The 26,629-nt window shown below is 36.9% G+C and overlaps 1 protein-coding gene across 2 annotated transcripts in view; it reads right to left on the reverse strand.

Annotated features, from left to right (window-relative positions):
• The window catches only part of LOC150097736 (equilibrative nucleoside transporter 1-like), a 220,988-nt gene that overhangs the window by 138,706 nt on the left and 55,653 nt on the right, over nucleotides 1-26,629 (reverse strand). For both annotated transcript variants that reach the window (XM_090407249.1, XM_090407250.1), the window contains exons 5-6: nucleotides 20,222-20,272; nucleotides 16,382-16,467 (exon numbers count right to left, since the gene is read on the reverse strand). In XM_090407249.1, the coding sequence (XP_090263375.1) occupies nucleotides 16,382-16,467; nucleotides 20,222-20,272 (137 nt within the window). The remainder of the gene's footprint in view (nucleotides 1-16,381; nucleotides 16,468-20,221; nucleotides 20,273-26,629) is intronic.

Below are 26,629 nucleotides of genomic sequence, written 5' to 3' on the forward strand. Positions count from 1 at the left end.
ATTCATATAGTTTGTTTGATATGGTGTTGCAAATTAATATTGTAAAAGGGTAGAATGGATATTCATGTATGATACACAGATGTGCACTTATTCTATATGTATATACACATATTCTATATGTGTACATACATATAGAATAAACTCACTTTATTCTATACGTATATACCATATATGACCAGAAAGTTTTCTTTGAGTTTTGCAGTCGATGTTCTAATTGAATGTTCGAGATATTGCTGATTGGAACGTTTCATCTGTCTTAAGGATGCTAGATCTATTTGTTATTTCTACTGGAAGAGGCAACAGAATTAGGGCAACTTAGATATGTTGTTTATGAAATAGTAGAAGAAACCTTTTTTTTCTCTGGTACAGTAAATTGTGCATCAAATAGAACTGCAAGAAGTAAGAAATATTTATACTTCAGTGAGACAGGAGGGAATAATATTGTATGCTACATAAGGGTGATAAGAAAGGATCATATGGAAAAGAAGAAGAAATGTTTGTATTTTTGGAAAAGGCCCTAACAAAGAAACTGACTCTGATGAACATTTTTGTTGCTGTTGTGAAAACAAGGTGTTTAGTCTGGTAGACGTGATATACATTTAAATAACATCTAAAAGAAATAGTTGAAAGTCATTGCTCCAATTGGAATTGAACCCTTGTGGAATTAATAAACACTCGGTATAAATATCTCAGGTTTTATCTCATAAATATCTCATCTTCTCAGGGGCTCACATTGATGAGTATGGGCATGGCAAACCTGAGATACCCAAGCTAGACCTGATCTTACTTCATACAATATACACTTGGTATATCATATCTGGAGACTGGTCTTCTACTCTTCTTTCCCTCTACTCTCTCTTACTTCTTACTCCCCCCCCCCAGTGCTATTAGAGCAACTCGAGGGTGAGAGGGCGACTCTTTCCTCTCAAACTGTAGTTTCCACTATCTACTAAAAAAAGCAGCTGAATTCAGGTCAAGGATGGTGGTTGACACTTGACGAAAACTTAACCATTGATACCGAATGAACTCTAACCAACCGAAAGATACATGCCGGCTTGCCCATCACCCGGTCAAACAAGGGTCGCACCCACTATCAGGGAACCAAGAAAGTGAAGGGGAAAAATATGCTATTGGAACAAAACATCACCTAATAGACAGGAAAAACATAACAAGCATAGGAACATGGAATGTACGAATTTTTCATCAGGAAAGAACATTGGAAATACTACTGCATGAATTAGACAACTACCGATAAAAAGTGATTGGACTTTGCGAAACCAGATGGACTGGAAAAGGAGAATTCCACCATGGACAGTACAAAATCTTAACTTTAGGCAGGGAGGACAACAAACACCAAGAAGGAGTAGCACTTATATTAAAACAAAGGCTAAAACACTCTCTATTGTCCTACAATCCTATCTCATCTAGGATAATTAAAGCAAGATTAAAACATCAATCGGATCATTAACTATTAATCAAGTATACTCACCAACTTCGACATCATCAGAAGAAGACATTGAGGAGTTCTATATAGATTTGCAAAAAGCAGTACAGCAGACATCAAGTCAAGATCTCCTAATTGTAATGTGGGACTTAAACGCAAAAGTAGGCAAAGACTGGGATAAATGACCAAGAGTAATCGGAAAGTTCGGGTATGGAGAAAGCAATGAACGTGGCGAAAGACTGCTAAACTTCTGCTCAAATAATAGACTAACAATAACCAACACTCTCTTTAAACATCTAAAACACCAAAGAAAATGGACATGGATATTGGTCTATTTGTTATATAATCCGCTTTTTCCCCCGTTTTTCTACGTTTTTGAGTGCTAAATTGTTTCTCTGAATACGAGTGTACTTCAGTGGTTGTTTTTTGGAAGATAGTTGCTGTTGCGATATAATATATTTTGGTACCGTCGGAATCGAAAGCGTAACGGTGGAAGACAAAACGAAGCTAAGTTACTGTATTTAGTTATATTTCATTTTAGTTAATTATATTTAGTACTTAAATGTTCTGATGTTTGTACTTTTTTCCTCTTATTTATTAATTGAATAATTATTAAAGATTAGGGTATAATTTGACAAAACACGTCACAGAAAAGTATGGCACCAGTGCGAAGGAAAATGGCGGCCAGTAATGAAGGTTCGCCATCGTTATCAAAGAACGGTAGCATAAAAGAAATGAGTCAGTGTACTAGCTGTGAAATGTACGCTTTGCGGAGTGCGGTCGGAGTGTGGTTAGATGATAATAAAGGATTGAATGTGTGTAGAAAATGTAGGGAGAATGCGGAATTGAAGTGTATTTCGGATCGTGAGTGTGATATTTTTGTCAACCTTCAGAATGAAGGAAACAGGGATATGACAAGAAACGGCAAGGTTGTACATGAAAATTGTGAGAGTGTGAATGTAGAAAGTGTGAATGATAGTATAAATGGTTTCTCAGAGAACAAAAAAGATGAGATAGATGCATTGAGTGAGATCGCGTTGTTGAATGGTGCGATAGAAAGAGCAAAACAGCAGTTAGAGTGCATGAACAAAAGTAGACTGAATGAACCAACCAATAATAAAAGGTATGACAGGAAAAATAGACGTATGAATGTGAACATGAACAAAATGAAGGATAGAGTGCTGTATGGAGACTCGTTAGTACGAGGTGTGTTAGTAGAGGATTTGACAAAATCGTACCAACCTGGTGCGACCATAAAGGACGTAACTGAGTCTATTAGAGAGCAAAAGGAAAGGGTGAAAGAAATGATTGTTGTGGCAGGTACGAATGATTTGAAAGGAGATAAAATGGAAATGATAGAAGACCTGAATGAATTGCTTGAGGTAGCAAAAGAAAAGAGTGAGAGAGTTAGAATGATTAGTCTTTTGCCACGGTATGACAGTGAAATGTTTAAAAGGAGGGCTATAATTGCAAATGACTTTATGCGTGGGTTATGTATGACGAGTGGTGTGGAATTTGTGGATGTGTGGAGTGAGTTTGATGGGTGAAAGGATCTATATAAGATGGATGGCTTGCATTTGAATGGTTACGGTGTAAGAAGACTTGAGAAAGTGTTGCTGAATGTAGTGGATGTGCAAATTCAGGGAAACTAGATTTGTTAGGGGGGGGGGAGTAGAGATACAGTCCTTATGGAGGCAGTTGAATGTAAGAATGAATATAATATGCCAGAGCAAATAAGGACAACAAATCTGAGTGGGATAGTTAATATAAGGCATCAAGGTAGGGTCGGGGATAATGGGGGTCTTAAATTCATGTACACTAATACTAGGAGTATTAGGAACAAGAAGGAAGAGTTTTTGGCCATGGTCGGCACTTCCAGACCACAGGTTATAGGTATTAGTGAAACATGGCTGACTGTAGATGATATAACTAGTGGGATTGAATGTGATGGGTATAGTGTGTTCAGGAATGACAGAGTGAATAAAATGGGGGGAGGAGTATTGTTGATGATAGCTGATGAGCTCCAGCCAAGGAGAATAGAAGTTGAATTGCAGGATAGAGAAAAGAGCACATTTGAGGCCATTTGGTGTGAGATTGTGGCTAGCAGAACTAAATATACAATTGGGTGCTGCTATAGACCAGGTGATGGAAAAGATGGTGGTAACAGTATGCACAAGCAAATAGAAGAAATGGGTGGAAGGAGGGTGATTATTATGGGAGATTTCAACTATGGTCGCATTGATTGGAGTGAGGAGAGGACACACGGAAGGAAGGAACTGGATTTTATGCGGTTATTAAGGGATAACTATCTGTGACAGCATGTAATGGAAAATACTAGGGGTCAGAGAGTGCTTGACCTAGTAATTACATCTGAGGATTTGGCTGTAACAAATATGACCACATTGCCACCAATCGGTGAGAGTGATCATAGGGTCTTAACTTGGGAGGTGGCTAAAGGTGTAGAATTTTCAATTAAGACAGGGTACATGTGGAATTATCGGGCTGGAAAGTATGACAAGCTTAGGAGTTTGATTGGTTCAGTGCCATGGCATGTACAACTGCAAGGACTAGAAGTTGATAGTGCATGGGAGGTAGTTAAGAAGTGCTTGCATGAAGCAATGGCTGACTGTATACCTAGAGTCCGAATAATAAATCAAGTAGGGGTTAAATGGATGAATAACACCATTAAGCTTGAGTTGCAAAAAAAGAAACAACTATGGAGGGAATTTAAGGAGAAGGGTGACCGGCAGGCACATGAACGGTATAAAGCACAGGCCAGAAGGGTGACGAGTGTGGTAAGAAAAGCAAAAAAGGATTACGAAAGAACATTGGCCATGCAGGCTAAAGAGAATCCTAAACAGTTTTTTAGATATGTAGCAAGTAAAAGGAAAAATGTACATGGCAGATTGATTTTAAAGAATGCCGATGGTAGGGAGGTAACTGAATCAGTTGAGATAGTTGAGTTACTGAGTGAGCACTTTGCAAAAGTATATCATCCAGGTGGTGACATTGCAGAAACGAATAAACCAGTAGATTATACGGGAATTGTGGTTAATGAAGTGGAGGTGAGTAGTCTATTGCATAACCTCAATGTCAATACATCTGTGGGATTGGATGGTATACCAGCTCGTGTTGTACGAGAAGCAGCTAAAGAATTGTCAGTACCCTTGACCATTTTGTTTAATTTGAGTCTCGGGTCTGGGTTAGTCCCGAGTGGGTGGAAAGAGGGGAAAATAGTTCCACTGCATAAAGGTGGTTCCAAGACTGCTGTAGTAAATTACCGACCGATTAGCATATCAGGAATCATTGTCAAGGTCTTAGAGAAAATAGTCAAGAGGAAAATACAAGATTGGATAGAAGAAAATGGGATACTGTATCGGGGACAGCATGGATTTGTGAAGGGTAGGTCATGCCTCAGTAACTTGCTCACGTATTATAACACAGTGACGGCTGAACTGGATAAGGGTAATGGGTTTACGGTGATTCTACTGGACCTTGCCAAGGCCTTTGACAGGATTCCACATGGAATTCTAATCAGTAAATTGCAGCATATGGGAATGGACATAGGGTTGGTGAGATGGATAGGAGGGTGGTTGACGGAGAGATATCAGAGAGTGGTTTACTCGGGAGTAGAGTCTACAAGACGGCCTGTGACTAGTGGTGTGCCACAAGGATCTGTTCTTGGTCCACTGCTGTTTAATTTGTTCATAAATGATATAGGAAATGATCTGAGAGGAACAGATCATTTGTTTGCGGATGATGCGAAGTTGGGTAGGGCAATAGTGAATGCAGATGACGTCAAAATTTTGCAGGATGATTTGGATAGATTGGAGGTCTGGGCTAAGGAGAATGGATGTCAGTTTAATGTGGCAAAATGTAAGGTTATGCATTTTGGGGTGAAAAGATTGGCGGCAGTTTACTGCATTGGTGGAACCGTGCTCCAGGAAATTGATGAGGCACGAGATTTAGGAGTGTTGGTAGATAAGGAATTGAAATTTAGGGGATACATTGCAAAAGTGACCAAAACAGCTCATCAAATCACTTGGTTGCTGAAGAATACGATGACAAGCAGAGACAAGCAGGTTATTGTTCCTCTGTATTGAGCCTTGATAAGACCCCATCTAGACTACTGTGCTCAGATTTGGTCACCTAGGTTTCTTCTTGATGGGGAGGAGGTGGAGAGGATCCAGAGGTGAGTGACCAAGATGATAGCAGGTCTGTGGAATGAACCGTATGAGAACAGGTTGAGGATCTGTGGGTTGCAAAAATTGGTTGATAGGCGGAGGAGGGGAGATATGATTGAGACATTCAAATTACTGAAGGGTTTCTATGAAATTAATTCAGAAGATATTTTTGAGAACAGGGCTGGTTGTGGGAGGACTAGGGGACATCCATGAAAACTGGGCAAAAGTGTGGTTAGTAAGGGTGTTAGAGCTGGGTTCTTTACTTTTAGAGTGCTGAATGAGTGGAATAAGCTGCCAGAGTCTGTAGTGGGTGCTGTGACAGTGAATGAGTTTAAGGCAAGGTATGATAGATACTGTATGAATGTCAAATAGTTGTGATGAATATGATTTGGGGCCCTCCCTCGATGAGTCCAATGACTCCCTGGAGTTGCCCGTAATAATAATAATAGTAATAGTAATCCATGAAGGTTATTTTCTTTTGATAGCTTTTCTGCCATTTTGCATTTTTCTTCTAACCAGTTATTCTTGTCTCTTTTAACTAGTTTTCTAATTTCTCTGTTAATCTATTATATTCGTTACTGTTATAGTTCTGCTTTAGTTTCCTGCTTTTCCCTTGATCGCTTAACCTCTTTACTTCATTCGAGATCCAATCCTTTTTACTTTCTCTTTCTGTGTAACCTATTGTTTTTTTCTGCCAAATTAAATATTATTTCCTTTAATTTGCACCAATGTTCTTCGATGTTTGTATTCTGTTTTGGTAGTTCCTTCAGGTTTTTATCTATTTCTAGTTGATATTTTCTTAGAATATTGTTGTCTTGTAGTTTTTTTACATTCAGTCTCCTTTTGACTCTAAAAGTGCTTCCAGATTTTAACTTTATACTTAGGTTTGCTAATACTAGCTTATGGTCTGATCCACAATCTGCAGAGAAGGATCTGCAGTTTAGGATACTTGATTTCCATCTTTGGTTTACAATAATATAGTCTATCATATTCTTGGTCTGCTCTAGATGAGCTTTTATAGCTAGCTCCTTGAGTTTATAAGGCTTGTCTTTTTCTTTTTTAAAGTTTAACTGAAGGTTAGGAATGGCTGCAAGCTCAGAAAGCCAAGCCTAACCACTATATTAAATCATAATTAAAAGAAGAGGCATTTTATACTATGGATTGGGTGGCTTACAATATTAACTGACGATGGAGTGAATGGATAAGATGTGAATTATATATTAACAAGAAAGAAATTTTGGAAGGTTAGTTATTTGGATAGAAGGATGAGAGGGGGGGATATATATTAATTGGTTAGACTAGTTTTTTTGTAGTTTGTAGGAGAATTTGGTCACCTCGGTTCCTTCTTGATGGGGAGGAGGTGGAGAGGATCCAGAGGCGAGTGACTAAGATGATAACAGGTCTATGGAATGAACCATATGAGAACAGGTTGAAGATTTGTGGGTTGCAGAAACTAGTTGATAGGCGGAAAAGGGGAGATATGATTGAGACATTCAAATTGCTAAAGGGATTCTATAGGATTAATTCAGAGGATATTTTTGAGATCAGGACTGGTGGTGGGAGAACTAGGGGACACCTATGGAAGCTGGGCAAGAGTGTGGTTAGCAGGGGTGTTAGAGCTGGGTTCTTTACTTTTAGAATGGTAAATGAGTGGAATAAGCTGCCAGAGTCTGTTGTGGGTGCTATGACGGTGAACGAGTTCAAGGCAAGGTATGATAGATACTGTGAGAATGTAATCGCATAGTTGTGTGGACATGATGTTTAGGGCCTCCCTCGATGAGTCTAAGGACTCCTGGAGTCGCCCGAAATAATAATAATAATAATAATAAAAATAATAGAGTAGGTGAGTGTGTGCAGGGGATTGTAACGAGAACTACATCCTTTAGCTTTTTTGGGGGGGGGGGGAGAATTTTCAGACCTGGTAATAAATAGGAGATCTGGATCATCTGTTCAGTGTGATTTCATTTAATGGAAAAAAAAGCAGATGTTTGGTTTAAAAAAAATAAATAAAAATAATTACTGGAGGTTTCCAAGTGGGGATTTTGTTGTTATGCTATTTTAAAGATAGGGAGAAAACTAATATTGTTTATGTTCTAAGTGGGGATGACAAATGGGACATCTAATGTTTATGAACTGTGGTTCTTTCCTTATTGCCAGGAATTCCATCAAGAATTTGTGACAATAATAGATGACTATAGGCATTGAGAATGTTATGTTTGGCATTCTGGATTTTGTTGATTGGTGCTATATACAGTTTTGAGAAGGCAGCCTCTTTTTAGCATGCAGCGAGCAATGTTATTTTGTATATTAGTTGGTTATATATTTATAGTAACTATGGAACTAATTGTGAATGTCTTTTTACATGGAGGGATAGTAGTTATAGCTGAGATAGTTCCAACACTGGGTGGTACTGTATGGATAATATTGAGAATTTGGCAAGTGACAGTGTAACTGAAGCTTGGTGAGGAAGTGATAGATGGTAGATTCTGTGCCAATCAATGCCAGCCAGTGAAAATTTTAAGTAGGAGTGCTGCATATACAAAATAAGAAAAAATAATTCATTTTTTCCTAATCAGTAACCAATTTATTAATAACTAAATTTACATATTACAAAAATTGCTTCATTAAAAATATTTCATCCTCACTACGAACACACACCAATAATAAAAGTTTCGTACACAGAAATAACGTGCACAAACATACAATTTATCTGTAGCGATACTGCTCAACGTGGTTTCAACATTCTGACACTGCATTAGATCGCAGTGCATTTGTTTCATGTAACAATAATTGAGAAAATATAATTCTTTTCATATTTTCAACAGTGACACTCATCATAATTCAGCCTTGTATCTATAATAAATAAAACACCCTTACCACAAACAAACACACTTCAATAATAAAAGTTTCGTATCTCATAGAAATAACGCACACAAGAATACAATTTATCTGTAGCGACACTGCTCATTGAGCAGTGTCGGATTCACTTGTTGCGTGCAGTGACAAGTGCAAATGAATATCGATGAGCCTAGCCGGAACTGACCGAACATGATAATTCCGATACTGCATTAGATCGCAATGCATTTGTTTCGAAATCTAAAGTGTTAATTGAACAATTCCAATTATTAACTATTAAATCAATGTCGAAACATAAGCGGTAACCTTTAACATGTTGTATTGCATTTATATAATATTGTAAGCATTGTTATTATTTATAAACACAAACAAAATTAAATTTTTTCATTTTTTCCTTGGGGTGCAGCAGTGTCGCAGTGCCTATGTACAAGTCGCCACTGGCGCCAATGATAGTTTGTTGATGTACTAGCCATAGTAGTATATACATATAGGAAGAAGATATGGTCTAGGTGTGCTAAGAAAAAAGATTGGTGAGCTTTACTGAAGTGTTTCTTGTATGGAATGGTCAAATATCTGTCACTAAATTTACTGCTGAAGGTAAAGCAATATGCTGAAGTAACTGTTTGAAGTGGTTCAGTTTTGTTCTGGGAATCAATTCATTGCACTGTTCTGTGTTCATTTCACTGTTTTGGAGGTGATGTCTGATGATGAGAGCAGCCAGAGACCTCTTTATTGGTATGGAGTGAAAGTATCTGGTGATGCAAGGATGTCATTATCAGGAAATTATTAGGTTTTTAAGTGTATTATGGAGAGAAAATATGTTTTGATTTGGAATAGCAAAACTAAGGCAAAATCACTCTGACAAGAAACCTGGATAATGAAGAAGCTGTGGTATCTTTACATGGAATAAGGTATATGGGTCTACCAGGTTTGTGGAATTGATTTACTGTAAGAGGAAAGAAACTTCAGAATGTGTACATTGTTTTGTAGGATTGCAAGGCTAATTTTGTTTTCATATCTGAGGCAATATGAGTGTGTATTTGATGTTTTTTTGTTTTTTTTAATGTCTTCTGGACTAATAGGGAGGAGGAAGAGTGGGAGGGAGGGAGGGAGGGAGGGAGAGAGAGAGAGACTGGAAGCTGTAAGAGTCACAGATGCCAGTGAGAGAAGGATGAATGAATCTGTTTGGAACATCATGTATGGAAATTAAATGATTTGGGGTGTGCAGAATAGAGTCTGCCTGGTGGAATAACAGAGTGTGGCAATGGCAGTGAAGAGATGTGAAAATGTGGAGGAGATGACAGTAATGGTTGTGATGAATGACCTGTAAGGTAGTAGAATCGTGTAATATGAGATTTGAGGTTGATGTTAGATAGCAGCAGCAGAAATGTATCCAAGGAAAGAAAGAAAGTGTGTTGCTATGGTATAATAATGCGGAGCTGAGGAGAAGAGTGGTAATAACAAATGCAATGATAGTGAGAGTGTGTAGAAAAAGAGTTCTGGAATATGTGGATGTGTAGAGTACATTTGAGAGTTATATGCAAGAGATGGATTACATTTGAGGCAGGGAAACTAGAATTGCCAGTATTCTTATAGCGGCTATAAGAATACTGGCAATGCACTGGTTTTTCTGTATACAAATGCTAAGAGCATTAGAAATACGAGTTTGTGGCACCGATTGACACAGTCTCTCCAAAGCTTGTTGTTATCAGTGAAACGTGGTTAACTGAGGAGGGTATTCTAACAGGGACAGAAATCGAAGAGTATAGGATATTTTGGCAGAATAGGGAGGATAAATGTGATGGTGGAGTGTTACTCATGGAAAATTTTACATATAAAGCACATGATTTCACGTGTTGGGTGACCAATCCATACATTGCATTATTTCTTTCTCCCCTTCAACATGAACCGACTCTTCTTGGCAGTCTGCCAATGACAGCTTTCACTTATGTGGTTGGACTAACACTAATGACTTTGAGAGTATATGATGTGAGATCAATATTTAGTGGGATGTTGCTACAGATCAGGGAATATAACTGATAATGAGCAGTTAATGTTTAGGCAAATTAATTTGGCAAGTGCAAAGCAAGTGATCATTATGGAGAACTTTAACTATAGTGATATAAATGGAGCAAAGGATAGCATGTAGCAATAAGGGAACTGGATGAAGAGTTTGGATTTGGTCATAGCATCAGAGGATCTAGAGTGACCAGGTAGTCCTGACTTGGAGGATGAATAGGCATGTGGAGGTATCAATAGAGAAAGACTTAGTAAAAAATGCATAACCAACGTCTAAGTAATTTAAGGAAATTACAACATCAACTAGGATATACATTAAAATAAATTTTAATATACTTCAATATTTCGGCAACGCCACGTTGCCATTTTCAAGAAACTTATGAACAAGACATGTGCACGCAGGCACAACAAACAGTAAATGAGGAAGAAGCAGGAAGCGATTATTTCTCCTAAAGTCCTGATGGTGCTCCCTAGTGGGCAATGTTGGTATTCTTGGGCGATTGGGCTGAAGGTCTTCTGATGTAGGTTTCCCAAATTTGAGGCAGTCTCATGCAGCCAAATTTGTTGAGGTTTGGATTGTTTCTTAGGGCCAAAGCTGATTCCATGAAAAGGCTTTCATATTTGTATTTACTACCGTGTACTATCATGGCTTTCTTCCACCGTATTCTATGGCAGGTATCCAACGCATGGTCAGCAAGATCAGAGTGGCTGTATTGGTGAAACCAGATGTAGTCCTTGTGTTCTGAAATTCTGATATTGGCTGTCCTGCCTGTTTGGCCAAAGTAGGACAGCTTACAGCTGCAAGGGACTGGTATACACCAGGTAGGTCTAGGGAGAGGTTGGTCTTTAGTAGAGCAGATAAGGGATGCCAATTTTTTAGATGGTCTGTAACATTTCTCCTAAAGTCCTGATGGTGCCCCCATCAGGACTTTAGGAGAAATAATAGCTTCCTGCTTCTTCCTCATTTACTGTTTGTTATGCCTGTGTGCACGTCTTGTTCACAAGTTTCTTGAAAATGGCAACATGACGTTGCCGATTAAAGTATATTAAAATTTATTTTAATGTATATCCTAGTTGACGTTGTAATTTCCTTAAATTACTTAGTAAAAAATAGAGAAAGAATTTATGTGGAATTATAAGACAAGTAACCATCATATGCTTAGAAACCAGTTTGCGGCAGTGCAATGGATGAAAGAATTTGAAGGAAACTGATTATGGAAGACATCCAAAGAGAGAAGTGGAGAATAGTTGCATGAGGAATATAGGGATTAGGATAGGAAAGTGACTGGTAAGGAAAACAAAATTAGAATATGAGAGGAGATTGGTGCTGCAAAGGAAAATTCCAAGGAGTTTTTTCACTTAGTGGTGAGTAGGAGGAGAAATGATAGTAAATGGATAACCTTGCTGGATGGAGATGGGAATCGAGTGACAAAGCAGATGACATGGTGGAACTATTTAATGATCACTTTATTAGTGTTTCATACTGGTACTACAGGCTTTACTAAAAGGATAATGAGTGGTGAAGTGTTAGAAGTGAATGAAGAGGATGTATTCCAAATACTGAGTACATTAAATGTCAAAAAGGAAGGGGGAATAGAAGGAATTTCACCATGTGTTTGTGTGTCATGGAACTGACTGCATCATTAGCGTGGCTGTTTAATGAGTCTTGCAATGGGACAGGTTCCAAGAGAGTGGAAGAAGGGTAATATAGTACCATTGCATAATGGTGGCAGTAGAATGGAGATATCAAACTATAGGCCTGTTTGTATTTCTTCTGTAGTTGTTAAGATTTTGGAAAAACTGGTAAAAACTCGTATACAGAATTTGGTAGATGAGGGCAAAATTATTTATGCAGGCCAGCATGGATTTGTTAAAGGGCACTCTTGTTTTAGTAATTTGATAACCTATTATAGCACAATAACAAGAGCAATGCATGAGGGTAGGGTTTACACTGTCATTTGTTTGGATTTTTCAAAGGCATTTGACAGAATGCTACACGAAAAGTTGATTTTTAAGTTGCACCATATAAGTTTGGATATCGAGTTAGGGGATTGGATTGGTGATCGGATATCTGGTAGCTATCAGAGATTTGTATATGGGGAAGCAGCATCAGGGAGTAGGAAGGTTACAAGTGGAGTTCCACAAGGTTCAGTACTTGGACCATTGCAGTCAATATTTATGTCAATGATATTGTTACAGAATTACAGGGAGATGTTCAGCTGTTTGCAGATGATGTTAAGCCTGGGAGAGTTATTAGTAATAGTACTGATGTTTTGGCTCTTCAAGAAAAATTTTAATACCCTGGAAATGTTGACAAAAGAATGTAAATGTCAGTTTAATGCGACTAAATGTAAGGTTTAAAAATTTGGAATTCACAGATGGGATACTTCATATTCACTTGGTGGGGTTATACTGGAAGAAGTGGAGGAAGCAAGAGATCTCGGGGCGATTGTGGATAGAGATTTGAAGTTTCAAAGGCACATTGCAAAGGTTGTGAAGACATCTCAGAGAATTGCTGTAATGTTGAGGACATTGACCATAAGAGATAAAAGTGTGTTGGTTTCATTGTATAAAGCTTTGATAGACCACAGATTTCTGTGCTTAGATCTGGTCAATAGCATTTGAAGGGTATGAAGTAACCTTGAAGAGAGTGCAGAGACAAATAACAAAAATGATATTGATTATGTGGACAGACTTAGGCCACACACACTGCAGAATTTGGTGGATAGAAGACAAAGGGGGATATGATTGAGACATTTGAGTTAATGAAGGATTATTACTGTGCTATAGTATGCCCACCGTTTGTAGGTCTTTCCTTGGCATATTGCCAATAATAGTCAATTCGTGCTGAAGGGGAGAAAGAAATGAAGGATGTACGAATTGGTTGCCAACATGCGAAATCACGTGCTTTCTTGTCTGTCGCTGTACTAGTGGTAGCTTGATTTTTGTTGTCACTTTTTTGCATTTTTTTTTATTGTTAATTTGTATGATAGATCCAGTACAGTCAACAAGTTCTGTTGTTAAACGTTTCGGTAGCTCTTGCAAAAGAATATTGAATAATGTGCAGACATTCTGCGAAAAAGAATCATCAGAAGGCCGTCTCCTTGTTCCCCTTTCTCAAGTCATAAAACGTGCAAGTGCAACTGCGGGCGTATCGGGGTCGACTGTTAAAAGAATTCGTAGGGAATCAAAAGGTGAAGCTAAGCCAAAATTTAAATCTCCTAAAAAAAAGCAGCAGACAAAGAAAACCATCGAAACCATAGCTTTGAATGATTTTGATGTAGACATTATAAGAAGAACTATTCACAAACTTTACGTGGTCGAGAAAAGAGTGCCAACTGTTCCGAAATTGATTCCTGTGCTTAAAGAAAAAATTAATTTTCCTTGGAAAAGAGAAACTTTATGGAAAATACTTCATGAAATCGGAGTTTGTTTTAAAAAGTCCCAGAATAAAAGGAAACTTATCATGGAGTGAGGTGACACTGTTTTATCTAGAACTCAGTATTTGAGAGCAATAAGATGTTTCAGGGAGGAGAAAAGACTGATTGTGTATCTAGATGAAACTTGGATTGATAGTAATTTAACTTATGGAAAATGTTGGCAGTCTAAAGAAGAATGTGGAGTGCTACAAACTGGAAATGCCTCGCGGTGCATAATAATATTGTGTGCAGGTGGAGAAATGGGTTTTTTACTGAATTCAAACTTACTATACAAATCCAATTTGATTACCATGGGCAAATGAATTCTACGATCTTCGAAAAGTGGGCAGAAGAAAAACTGATTCCAAACCTTCCTAAAAATGCTGTTAGAGTGATATGAAACGTTATAATTGATAATGCTTCATATCACTCTATTTGATTAAACAAAGTTCCAAATTGGGTAATAAGAAGCAAGTTCTTATGGATTGGCTCTCTGCAAATAACATTTCTCATTCCCCAGATATGCGAAAAATTGAATTGCTTAATTTGGTCAAAAGAAACTCACCCACAACTAAACTATTTAAATTCGACATGAAGTTCATCGAGCATGGATTTCTAGCTTTGAGGCTACCACCATATCATTGTGATATTAATGCTATTCAGTATGCTTGGGCAGAAGTGAAAAGTTTCATTCGCCATCGCAACGTAACTAAGAATATTGACATGTCGAAACTTTTTAAGCTTTCAGAACAGGAGATTGAAAGTATTACAGTTCAAAACTGGGGAAAATATTGCTCTCATGTCACCTCATTGGAAAATATGTACTGGGACAGAGACGGAATTATCGAAGAATTTGCGAACCTTTGGTGATCAGTTTAAGTGAAAGTGATGGCAATTCAGACACAGATTCAGATGACTCTGAAGATTATAAGGATTTGATAATGGTAATTTTTTCCAACATTTTTTTTGCATGGGTTTGTTAAAAGAGTCACAACAAGTCATATATAATTAATCGGTTTAGGACATTAAAGTGTCTCAGTTCTCTCAACTGTAAGTTTAGAATATCTAAGTTCATTTGAAAAAATTTCTCTTTCTGTTTTTCTGTATAATTATTTTTATTTTATAGAAAACTTTCTTAAAAAATAAACTTAGTTAAATTTTTGTTTTATGCTATACCTTTTTTAATTTTGTTAATATTCTATGTACATTTTTCCAACTGTTATACAAGCAAAATAGTTACACTTTAAAAACAGCAATGTTCGTAAAAGAAAAGCTAAATTTTCCGACCTGTAATAATAAACAAACTCATCCCAGAAGACAGATTGATTACCCTATTATCGGAGTGGATTCTCCTTTTTCTGACATGCGCAGAAGTGTCGAAGGATCTCTAATCGGTGGGCAAACTATGACACAGGAGATTTTTCATATGGTAGAATGAGGGGGAAGGAGTAAGGAAAAAGGGGGGGAGGCCATCCCTAGAAGTTCCAAAAGGGAGTGGTGAGTAAAAGGGTGAGAATACTCAAACAACTTTTTAATTATAAAGTTAGAATCTACCAAAGCATTCCAACAAAAGTCTGAAAAGCTGAATACCATTCTACAGAAAAGTCACTATAGCAAACTATCTACTATAAAACTTATTTCTATGATCCCTATGAATATATTAGTGAGAGTCAACTGTATTTCACTGCACAGTGACAAGAGAAAGAGTAAGTTGACCTTGAAATGACTCAATGTAACATAACACCATTGACTTCTATTGAATACATCTTCAGACCCAGGATATGATACACACTACACCACAAAATGTGAAGCATTAACTACTTCTCTTTCCATTATATGCATGTTGATTTAATTGGTTTTCATTCACCAGCCTGGTTGGCCAAGTGGTTAGCATATCCATTCTACAAAGAGGAAGAAAAAAAAAAAAAAAAAAAAAAAAAAAAAAAAAATCAAAAAAAAAAAAGTTGGAATCCTACCATAGTCGCAGATATTTGTGATCATCTTTAGGTGGGAGATGAATTTCATTACCTGGCGTGAGACCACCCTGCTTGAAAAAGCTCCATGTTTGGTCTCTAGAACAGGGTTTCCAGACTATGCAAAAATAAATAAAAAATTAAAAAAAAAAAAAAAGTAAAAATGGGGGAAACAAATCCTTAGCCCACCTATGGTACAAATGCACTATAGGTTTACTAATAACCTTTTGTGGGTTGGAACCACATAAAAATTTTCTCCTGATAATGCAAGTCCTATGATTTGCAAAACTAATAGTTTTTTTTTTGTTCTAAACAAAGCTATTTTATTATTCATATATGTGGTCTGCATACCAGCATTTAGCAATATGGATGTCACTTTCGTATCTTATACAAAATTATGTTAAAATCACCTGCTTTTGCCTAAAGGCAAATTTCAGTGTTGTACAGTGTAACACAACAATAACAATAGTGATGAAATTATAGTACCTGACCTGTGATCATAGCATTCATATACTGTGGTGGGAAAATGGATGATAGCCCTATTACACCACCTTGCAACATTCCACTGGCAACTGTACAACATAGAAACAATAATTAACATTCTTCACATGTCATAAATAGACATAATTAGCTAAATAGACAGTAAACACATATATGAGGTAAATTAAATCATCTATTAACTTAGAAATGCTATAAATGAATGCATTTAATGAAACCACTTTCATAGAATCTAAGCCTTGGATGTTCCTGCATGACCTTCAGGTAAATATATCTAGAAGTATGTTATGTATAAGAAAGTCAATGCTTATGTTTAACAATTATAACTAGCAATGATTGTTTTATTTTCCTAAAATAACATGTTTCTAACAAAACATTAGTCTTATAATTTGTCATCATTTTATCATTTTTGTCAAATAAATTTCTAAGAAAAATCATTACAAATATTAACAACTTAAAAAATAAGAAGGGAAAAATTTATGTAGGATTTGTGTATGTAATTAAAGGAATTCTTGTCTCCAAAGTCATGGGAATAAATGCTTTTGTTGTCATTTGCCTCAGTCTTTTATCTTTTTTTGGGGGGGGGGGGGGGATTTGTTGTGATACTGATTTCTTAATTGCTTGTTCCAGAAATTCCTGCCTTGGTTTTCCCATACTGCCTTATACCCATCACCTTTCTTTCAAAATCATTTTCAAGTAATTAATGTACCTCGAAAGATGTTCTATCCATTTTCCTGCTGTCTTCATAATATTTTGATCCTTTTATTTGTTGGAGTACTTTATTGGTCACTTTTTCCCCACCCATTTAATTTTCAGTACTCTTCATAAACACCAGAAATTAAATGTTTTCATTCTCAATATCATGTTTAGAGAGTCCATGTTTCACTCACATAGAGCAATACTCCAAACATTACTGTTTTGCTAGTGAGTATTTTGATAATGCCATAAAGTGTTATCAAAAACCTTGTTAATAAAGCCTCCAATCTCTGTTCTACTAAGGCTGATCTTACTGCTGAACTCTCCTTTATTCACCAGACTTTCCTGTCTGATGGTTACAGTGTCAAAAAGATCAAATTAACTGCTACTTCCATCCCTTCACATCTAAACTAGCCAGAACTCTAAAAAAAGAGTAATCTCTGCACAGCATTCAAACCTTGGCTAAAGCTGGCTGTCCTCATTCACTTGGCCAAGGATCCTCTACCTCATCTATCAGTTCCAGGTGTTTACAAAGTTCCTTGTTCTCACAACTTATTTTATTATGGTCAAACGGAGAGATATGCTAACATCTACCTAGAAGAAATAAAAAATACATCTGTCATCATAAGTATGGTCATTCAGGGCTTGATGACCATGCCTTGGATACTTTGAGCAGAATCAAATGAAAAAACTACCTATGCTTCATCACAAAAAATACAAATTTGGAAGAAAGACTTACTTTTTTTCTTTTTAGAATTAGCAGCGGAATTAAAAAAAAAAAAAAAAAAAAAACTGTCATAAGATTTGGAAAACTAATTCTTAGGCCTCCCAACCAACACAGCTAAGGCTAGCCAACAGCATAGAAGGTGTCACTTAAAGGACTTTAGGCTTTCAGTCTTCTGTGTTTATGCAAATTTGTGTATTGCAAAAAATAGTTCACCAGTTTTGACAATTAATATAGTTTCTCATAGATAAAATACTCTACTTCCTGAAGACACAGTTGGCATTAGTCTGCTAAGAAGAATGTCAAGACTACATATTTGTAGACTGGTCACTAAATGGATTGCATGCCTTTAACCAATTCTGAAAGATGAATTACTTTTGGGAACAGTTTCTTCAGCATTCCACTTTGTGAGTCAGTGAGGGCAAAAATCTATCACATCAGTTTGCGAGGACATACAGGAAGCACTACCCTTAAACATAAGTCCACTTCACAGAAGCTAATTTTTCATTTATGAACTCTATATTTTATTATTCTTTTCCACAGTTTTTGGAGAGTAGTAAATTAGCTATAACATTAGTGACCATTCCTGCAGAATGAATGTCCCATCCAGGAAAAAAAAGCAAAAGATTCCAACCACAGTGCCCAAGAAGGGGAGGAACTTTAAATGGTCACTTAAAGCAGCAACTCTATGACTACCAGATTTCATAACATAACAAAAAACCCTACAACACTCAAACCTACGTCACCCTAGATATACAGACAAAAACCTCTAAGTGTTATCTATTGTGGTGGACAGCAATGAACATTCCCCACTAAAAGACACTGACACAATCAGCAAGATACAACCCCTCCCCCTTCCATATGCAACCCTCCTTAGATAAACAACTTCAATTTCAAACCTCCATGTAAAACTAAATCACAAATGACACTCATATCATGACTGGCTAGATATCACTTTCTCACCAACCCTATCACCAAGAAAAAAATGCCTTCATCGCTAATATCACCATTATCCACAATTCTGCCATCTATGTGGCACCACACTTGGCAGGACAAAATATACAAAATGAACAGAAGGAACTGCTATAGGTTTTATTACCCTATCTTGGTTAAAAAAGAAAAAAAAATTAATAATAATAAAATAAAAGACCTAACATAGCCACAAAAGCTCAAAAAAAAATGGAGAGGTTGATGCTAGGCATCACATTAAAAGATAAGAAGCAAAACACCTGGATAAGAAGCCAGACTCACATCACTGACATCATTCTTCACCAAAAGTGACTAAAATGAAAATGGGCCGGACATCTATCCAGGAGAGAGAGATGAGCGATGGACCATTATACTAATGAACTGGATACCAGAAGAAGGGAAACGAGGCCGAGGACGTCCTAAAAGAAAGTGGAGTGATGAACTGTCAAAATTTGTTGGGAAAAATTGGTCAACCATTGCCAAGAACAGAGAAAGGTGGAAAGAACTGGAGGAGGTCTTCGTCCAGCAGTGGACAGAAAATGACTGAAAAGAAGAAGATGTCATCTCAACAACTAAAATATGTTGATGATCACAAAAAACACTGGTCAAAAGGCCAGCAATTCTTCATAGCTAACCAAATGAGAAATGATCAGCCAATGGCTACAATCCAACAAAATATAGAAATCTCTCTGCAGCATAATGACCACAGTAATGCACTATCATCACAATACAGAAAAATCCAGAGCTGCAAAGAAATATCCCCACATAGTTCCTAAATCCCACATCAAGCTAGCCACTACTATTACTCTCTAAACATCAGTGTTGGTTATTTTGAATGATTGAAGCAACTAAGACTGTAAGGAGAGTATTATGTTTATTAATTGATAGTTGTTAGTCAAGAAATTCATTTGCCTTATTCCCAAACGCTGTCTCTTCAATCCAGTCTATATTATCGTTAATTAAAATCGCCCATATATTAAGTGTTTCTTCTCTGGAAAAATAAGACAAGTTTCATTTGCCTTGAACTAAATATAATTTCATATAATAGTAGTGTCTTTATATAGTAATGGCCAATTGAAAACTAAACAAAATCTGTAGCATATATTTTAGTAAAGATCGTGTATAAGAAGTTCCAGTCTGCCAAAAATCATTATTTAGGATTAAAATCCTGTCTAGAGTGGTGTGTGTGTGTGTGCGTGCACATGCCATAGCATACATACAGATAACGTACAAAGCAATAATAATAATAAATGTAAGATGTCCCAATTTTAAAAAGATATGAGGTGAACCTTTATTTTTCAACTCTTTCAGTCAATTTTGATATCAGATAACAAATTACTTGTTTACATTAAAGAATGAATATGAGTAAACAGTAGTAGCAAAATATAACTCACATTAAAATCACTGTTTTTTAAGAGTAAAATTCAAATGATACTTACCACTCACAAATACAACTGCTGCCATGATCATGGCAAAAAACAGCATCTGCCCTAATTGAAAACAAATTACATCAAAAGTAATTTATTGACTAATTACAGTATATTTATACACACACAAAATGTAAAACATTTAACAAGAAACTGTGGGGATCAGAATGTTTTTCATTTAATGAAATACACTTCTAAGAAAAATTAGGGGCATGAACAGATTGTATCAATGCAAGAATCATATTAAAAATGAAGATATTAGGGAAGAATTTGACACTGTTAGCATTCAAGAATGTGTAGCAGAGATAATCTAAGGTGGTATGGTTGTTTAATAAAATGGGAGAGGAAAGGTTAACAAAAACAGATGTTTGATGAAAAGATGGCAGGAAAGTTCTAGGTGGACTGATTCAGTCAGAAGTGCCTTAGAAGACTGAAATGTTAGATAACAATAGTGGAGAGCTGACAAGCAAAAAAAATTTGGAGGAACATTCTTTATATGATATTAATAATAATGTAAACTTAATTAGGTAGTACTGTACTGTCATAGTACAGTACTACCTGTACTATGTCATAGAGGGTACATATTGGGAAATCGATGATGATATACAGGCAGTCCCTTCTATATGAATCATAATTAACTGCGTCCCTGCACTTCTTGGCTTCAAGATTGAAGAAATGCATGTAAAAAGACTCCATACTTACATGATTTCCATGTGCTCCAAATTGTTTTTCTATATACCTTCAATGCACCCTACTTCCCATCCTCCTCAGCTGCTCACTCAAGCCATAGCCTTTGTTTTTGCTGTAAGCTGATAACTACATCGTGGTTTTACATGCTTTATTTTTATTTTACATAGGCCTGCGCAGTTAGCCTAGTGGCTATGTGCTTCACGACCATATGCCTGGGGAAGGGGTGTCCTAGGTATGATTCCCATTGACGACATGAGGAGCATAAGGATCTTCCTCAGTCATAGCCAAGTTAGCCAGTCTTGGGCGTGGCCAGCAGGGTTCTTCCCCCAGTTTATTTGGGGTTTTTCATCGCGCAAAGCAGGCAAACTGGTCCCGTGAACACACGCACACAGGGATACAGTCAGGAATACTTAAGACAATCCCTCCAGCCATAGGCCTGAATTGTCAGATATGCTGGTCCCGAGTCTGGATAAAAATAGGTGGGATTGAGGCGGTGCCATACCTCCCCGTAAAAGAAGCTCACGGCCATTGAATCATCATACAAAATGAATGAATGAATGAATTTTACATATTATTATTATTATTATTATTATACCCATGTTTACAAATCTTAAAAGAATTGGTAAGGTCACGTGCATCAAAAGTGCATGCTAGCTATAGACTAGATGTTAAAATAAATATTAAGCATAAGCAAAGCGGAAGAAACTGATATATGTTGCTAGTGTAACAAGTATGCAAGAGACAATTCATACTGTTCTTAAGAATGTAGAAGATTATGAAATAGAGGTCATGACAATGCTAAGCCATTCTGAAGTAAAACTTACATTGAGTGACACAACAGAGTTTATAGAATGTCAACTATCAACATTAATCTTTAGAACCAAAAAATCCTATTAGCTTGGATGAGAAGATGGATGATGATTGACATATCAAAAAAAGCAGTGTATTGGAGGATGTATTTTCAAAATTTAAGGTGACCAGTGGTGTACCACAGAGATCAGTTCTTGGTTGACTGTTATTTGATCTTTCGATTAATGAAAGTGGGAAGGATTTGAAAGGAGACTACAGTTGTTTACTGATGATGCAAAAATAGGGTAATCAGGAAAACAAATGACATGCAATACTTGCAAAATGATCTGAACAGGTTAGAAATATGAGCCTGTTAAAATGGCTGTTAGTTCAATATTAGTCAATGAAAAGTTGTGCACTTTGGTGTGATGATATGTCCTACTTATTTTGTCGGCAGGATTATGCTAACATAACATGCCACTGGGATCTTGGAGTTTTAGTCCATAGGAAGTTGAGGTTCAGAGGTCATAAAGCAAAGATTGTGAATACAACTCAAAGGGAAAACTTCATCTACTGTTATCCTATATGATAGAGACCTACAAACTTTTGAGATGGCCTATATGATAGAGACCTACAAACTTTTGAGATGGTCATATAGGATAACAGCAGATAGAATTTTTCATTTTATGAAGGGCAGGGAGAGGCTGATAGGGCATCCACAGAAGTTGAGAATGAATGTGGTCAAGAAAGGGGAGCAAGTGCTAGATTTTTATCTCATAGAGCAGTGCATGATTGAAATGGCTTGCCTGTGGAGGAAGTGAGTGCAGGTAGTGTGAATGAATTCAAGAAAAAAGGATGAGACCTGGTAAGGATGATATGTGACCTCCCTAAATGAGTCTCTAACTATCTAGAGGTCTGAATAATATAATTTATATACAAAGTGTGTCGTGATAAATTTAAGATATATAAAGTAAAATTGATATATGTTTCCCTATTTCAAAATCTATGTATATACATGTTTACAAATTAATTCCCGAGATAAATCTGAAAATTCTGATAAACTCTGTCTCAATATATGAGATTCAGGAACTGGTAAAAGCACTAAAATAGTAATTGCACTCATTAACAAAATGTTGGCAATCAGTCTATTAAAATATGAAGAATGATTAATGCAGACATACAGTACTCCCAAAGAGACATGTCATCACATGTTCTGAAATAGGAAGGAGTGTTTCAAACAACTTAACCTGCAAGGAGCTGAGCAAGAATGATTTCTCCTCCTGTGCTGACTAGACTGCCACAATTTAGTTTCAGGCTTTATCTGGTATAGTTTGTTATTACGCTCTCTATTCCATGTTGTTTGCCTCATATAGTTCTGCTTCATGATTTGCTTATAATCAGTAAGGAACAGGCAGAAAGGATTGGCTGTCTGGAATTAAAGCCAAAGTAATTAAAGCTATGCGGCCAGTATATTACAAGTATGTTCTATAAATTGTGCGTGTTCTTCTGGCTCATTTGTCTGCTTCATGGAATGTTTAAAAATCCAAGTTTCTGGAAGGAAAAACTGCCACCTCCATATTGAATGGATGAAAGAAAACCCTTAAAGGTTTTCCATGTCCTAGATGGGATTAAAATCCAGATCTTTCCAACCAGATTGCATTATCAAAACTCAATCAAGCCTTGTAAGGAACAAACTTACCTAGTTGCAGTATTCTCAGCCCCATTTCCCTGAATCCCAACGTGGTTTGGGATCCAACAAGGGTCCCTATGTAGACAAGAATTCATCAGTTTAATTTCAGGTTTTATCTAATGTAGTTTGTTATCAAACTCCCATCCATGATATTTACCAGAGAAATAATAGTACTGATTTATGATCTGACTATAATCAGCATAAGAGACACACTAGTAAAGGTCTTGTAAGAGTTGGGCTGGCCTAGTTGCATTAGCTGCAGCCAACGGATCCAATAACAGTGAATGTCCAGATGAAACCTCATGAGACATAAGACGGCTTTATTGGAACTAATCTCTTTATTGTATTAACTTCTCTATCCATTATGTTTGCCACTGGGATAACAGTTCTGTTTTATGATCTATCTTCTATTCTTCTGCCTGCCTATGATGCAGGCAGAAGAAGCTCTTATAAGTGAAGAGGCTGACCTAGCTCCAGTAAACATAGTCTTATTTCTCTTGATCCCAATGTAACATAGGATCCAATAAAAGTGAATGTCCAGATGGGGCCTCGTTATAATAGACGTAGGATCAGAGAGAGAGAATACTGGATGTGGGTAGTATACCACCTTCTTTAGTGCCAGTAGTAAACTTGGTGACTCAGCATTACTAAAGGTGCAGCATAAATACTGCACCTTTGGTAATGGTTTCAATTTTATTAGAACAAGTGCTATAGCATTAAGCTCAGCTAGTATAGTTGTTACATTCTAGTGGGATCTTATCTGATATTATGCCAAGAAGATGACAGCAAATACTCACATTTTGATTTTAAACCGAGTAGTACTAGATATTACTAACACCACATTTCAACATAAAGATGTACACAAATTGGAGAGAAGACAAGAAATAAGAAAAGCCTCATTGACTACATCATTATTGATAGTGATATCATAATGCTACAGGATATAAAAGAGTGTACAGAAGATTCAAAATTGGATCTGTGGATTGTGTAAGTACTAAGCAGGATAAAAATGAATATCATATTGAAAAGGACAGTATGTAAAAATATGTGTTAATGTCCCTACTGACACTTCTTTAGAGTTATTCATCATTAAGTGGTGAACCCTCTTACTCAGTGTAAGAGGGTTCACCACTTGATGATGCTACGTTTGTGGTGTACTGTTTCTTCCCCTCCTGAGAGTGGATGCACTGCTTGATTTTTATTTTTTGGATATCCATTTCATTCTTCCACTTTTCATATGCTTGAGAGTACATTGGGTGATTTTCCTCACAAGTAGGGCATTTTGTACTTACTCTTTGTTCTCATAATCTTTACTGCCACATTTAAGCACAAATGACAGAGCCATGACAGGTAGTACGAGAATCATTATACTTCTGCAATTTAAAGCAGTGGGTTCGGGAACTAGAGTATAACTGGGCAGTTTAAATACCTGCTTGCACAGATGTTGGTGTTTAAATATCTACTTGCACATCGTGGTTTAGCTGCGTTGAAAGTAGGGATGATATCCCTGGTAGGAACCAGGTGACCATCCCTATGTATGAGTAGTATTCTCATGGCTGTCACTCCTTTGTCTTTCATTTCGTAGTAGATCTCTTCATCAGGAGCATTTAAGGATCCGACTCCGATATTACGCATCTGGAAAAGTTTAGTTTTGTGGGGGACGACAGTGATTACCATTCCCCCAACAGATGTTCAAAGTAGTTTTTCATATTGTGTAGTTGTTGTTGCTTCAATAAAGATGTCCCCTGAATGTAGTTTCTTGACTGATTTTGGAGATCCTCCCAGCCCTTCCAAACTCTTCTGGATGAAGAGGAGTGACATTTTACCAAGTGAATATTCTTCAGTCAAGTGTAGTATTAAAAAGGCTGGTAAGTTTATTGTTGCCTATGATGTTTTTTTGCTTCTTTATTTTGTTTTCAATGGTTTCTGTACATGGTTGAGACTTGTTGAGAGCTCCTGATAAACAAGAGGATGAAAAATTATTCATTCATAGGAGGAAGTCGGTTTGGTGCCCCAGCTTCACATCCACCATGGAACCATGCATGGATACTCATTCACTGGTAAGCAATCACTGTGTTTGGTAGTAGAATGCCAGGGCTACCTTAGTTGCTATACTAGCATCATAGCAAGACTTGGGCCCTGTCCCTGGACCATGGAGAAGGAGACTTACTGCAACACCATTGAACCTTGTCAGGTCATTTAGGACTGCCTGTCTTGCTGAGGCAGAGACCAAAGTAGTGTAAGACTAATAGGATTCCCCCCTTCCCAGATGTCCATGGATCACTGAAGAGAAAAAAAGGTGGTGGATCCCTGTGATGGTGGCCTGGAAGATAGATAGATAGACAGTAAAAAAAAAAAAAAAAAAAAAAAGACTCAAGAGAAGTAGGGTGAAGAATATGGTAAGAAAGCCTAGAAAAAGAATAAGAACGAAAAGGTCTGTACCATCACTGAGAGGTCCCCTCCACTGCAAGCAGGTGCCTCACATGGAAAAGGGGGGAAATCTGGGATACTATCATATTGATCCCTTCAGGAAGCTTTTACCATTGCATCCATCCATACAAGGGTTCTACTCTGTAACAATTGGTCTATATTTTTCTTCCTGCTTGGTATCTGTGTTTAGTGTATTTCTTTGTGCATTCATGTGCACAAAGAAATAAATACACTAAATACTAAAAATTTCATGAAGATGACTTAGTGACCAAAATGAAATATGTGAATTTTCCCTCAGCCCAATGGTTGGAGTAGCAATGCTACTTTAATAGGAAATTATTATAGAACAAGGGGGGGTGGAGATTTCCCATTACCTTCCCTGTCCAATAGTATTTTATGTCTGTAGATATGTGTGTGTTCACAGGGACAGTTTGCCTATTTTGAGGCCTGAAAAACCCAAGTGTCTGGGAGAGAAAAAAAACCCTCCACAGCTGTATGAGACTGGCCAACTCAGCTTTGATTGAAAAACTCTGATAAAGGTTCTTCATGTCACAGAATGGATTCCAATGAAGATATTACCAACTGAAGGGTTCTGTCAAAGTCAACTAAGCTACAGAGGCTTATGAAAGTGAAATATTAGCCAAATAATTTAATTGCTAAATAAATTTAGTTAGTTTTCTCTAAATTATCTCTACATGTGTTTTCTCTTCTAAACATCAACGTGAGTGACTTCTGAAGTTTCAAGGTTATTTTCGCTTTTAACAGTATAGATTGCATATATTTAGTTTATTATGAAGATTTCAGGTAAATGACATTAATTT

The sequence above is a fragment of the Typopeltis vanoorti genome, chromosome 17, assembly GCF_054136105.1.
Source record: "Typopeltis vanoorti isolate ZY-2024b chromosome 17, IOZ_Tvanoo_1.0, whole genome shotgun sequence".
NCBI classification, from domain to species: Eukaryota; Metazoa; Arthropoda; class Arachnida; order Uropygi; family Thelyphonidae; genus Typopeltis; species Typopeltis vanoorti.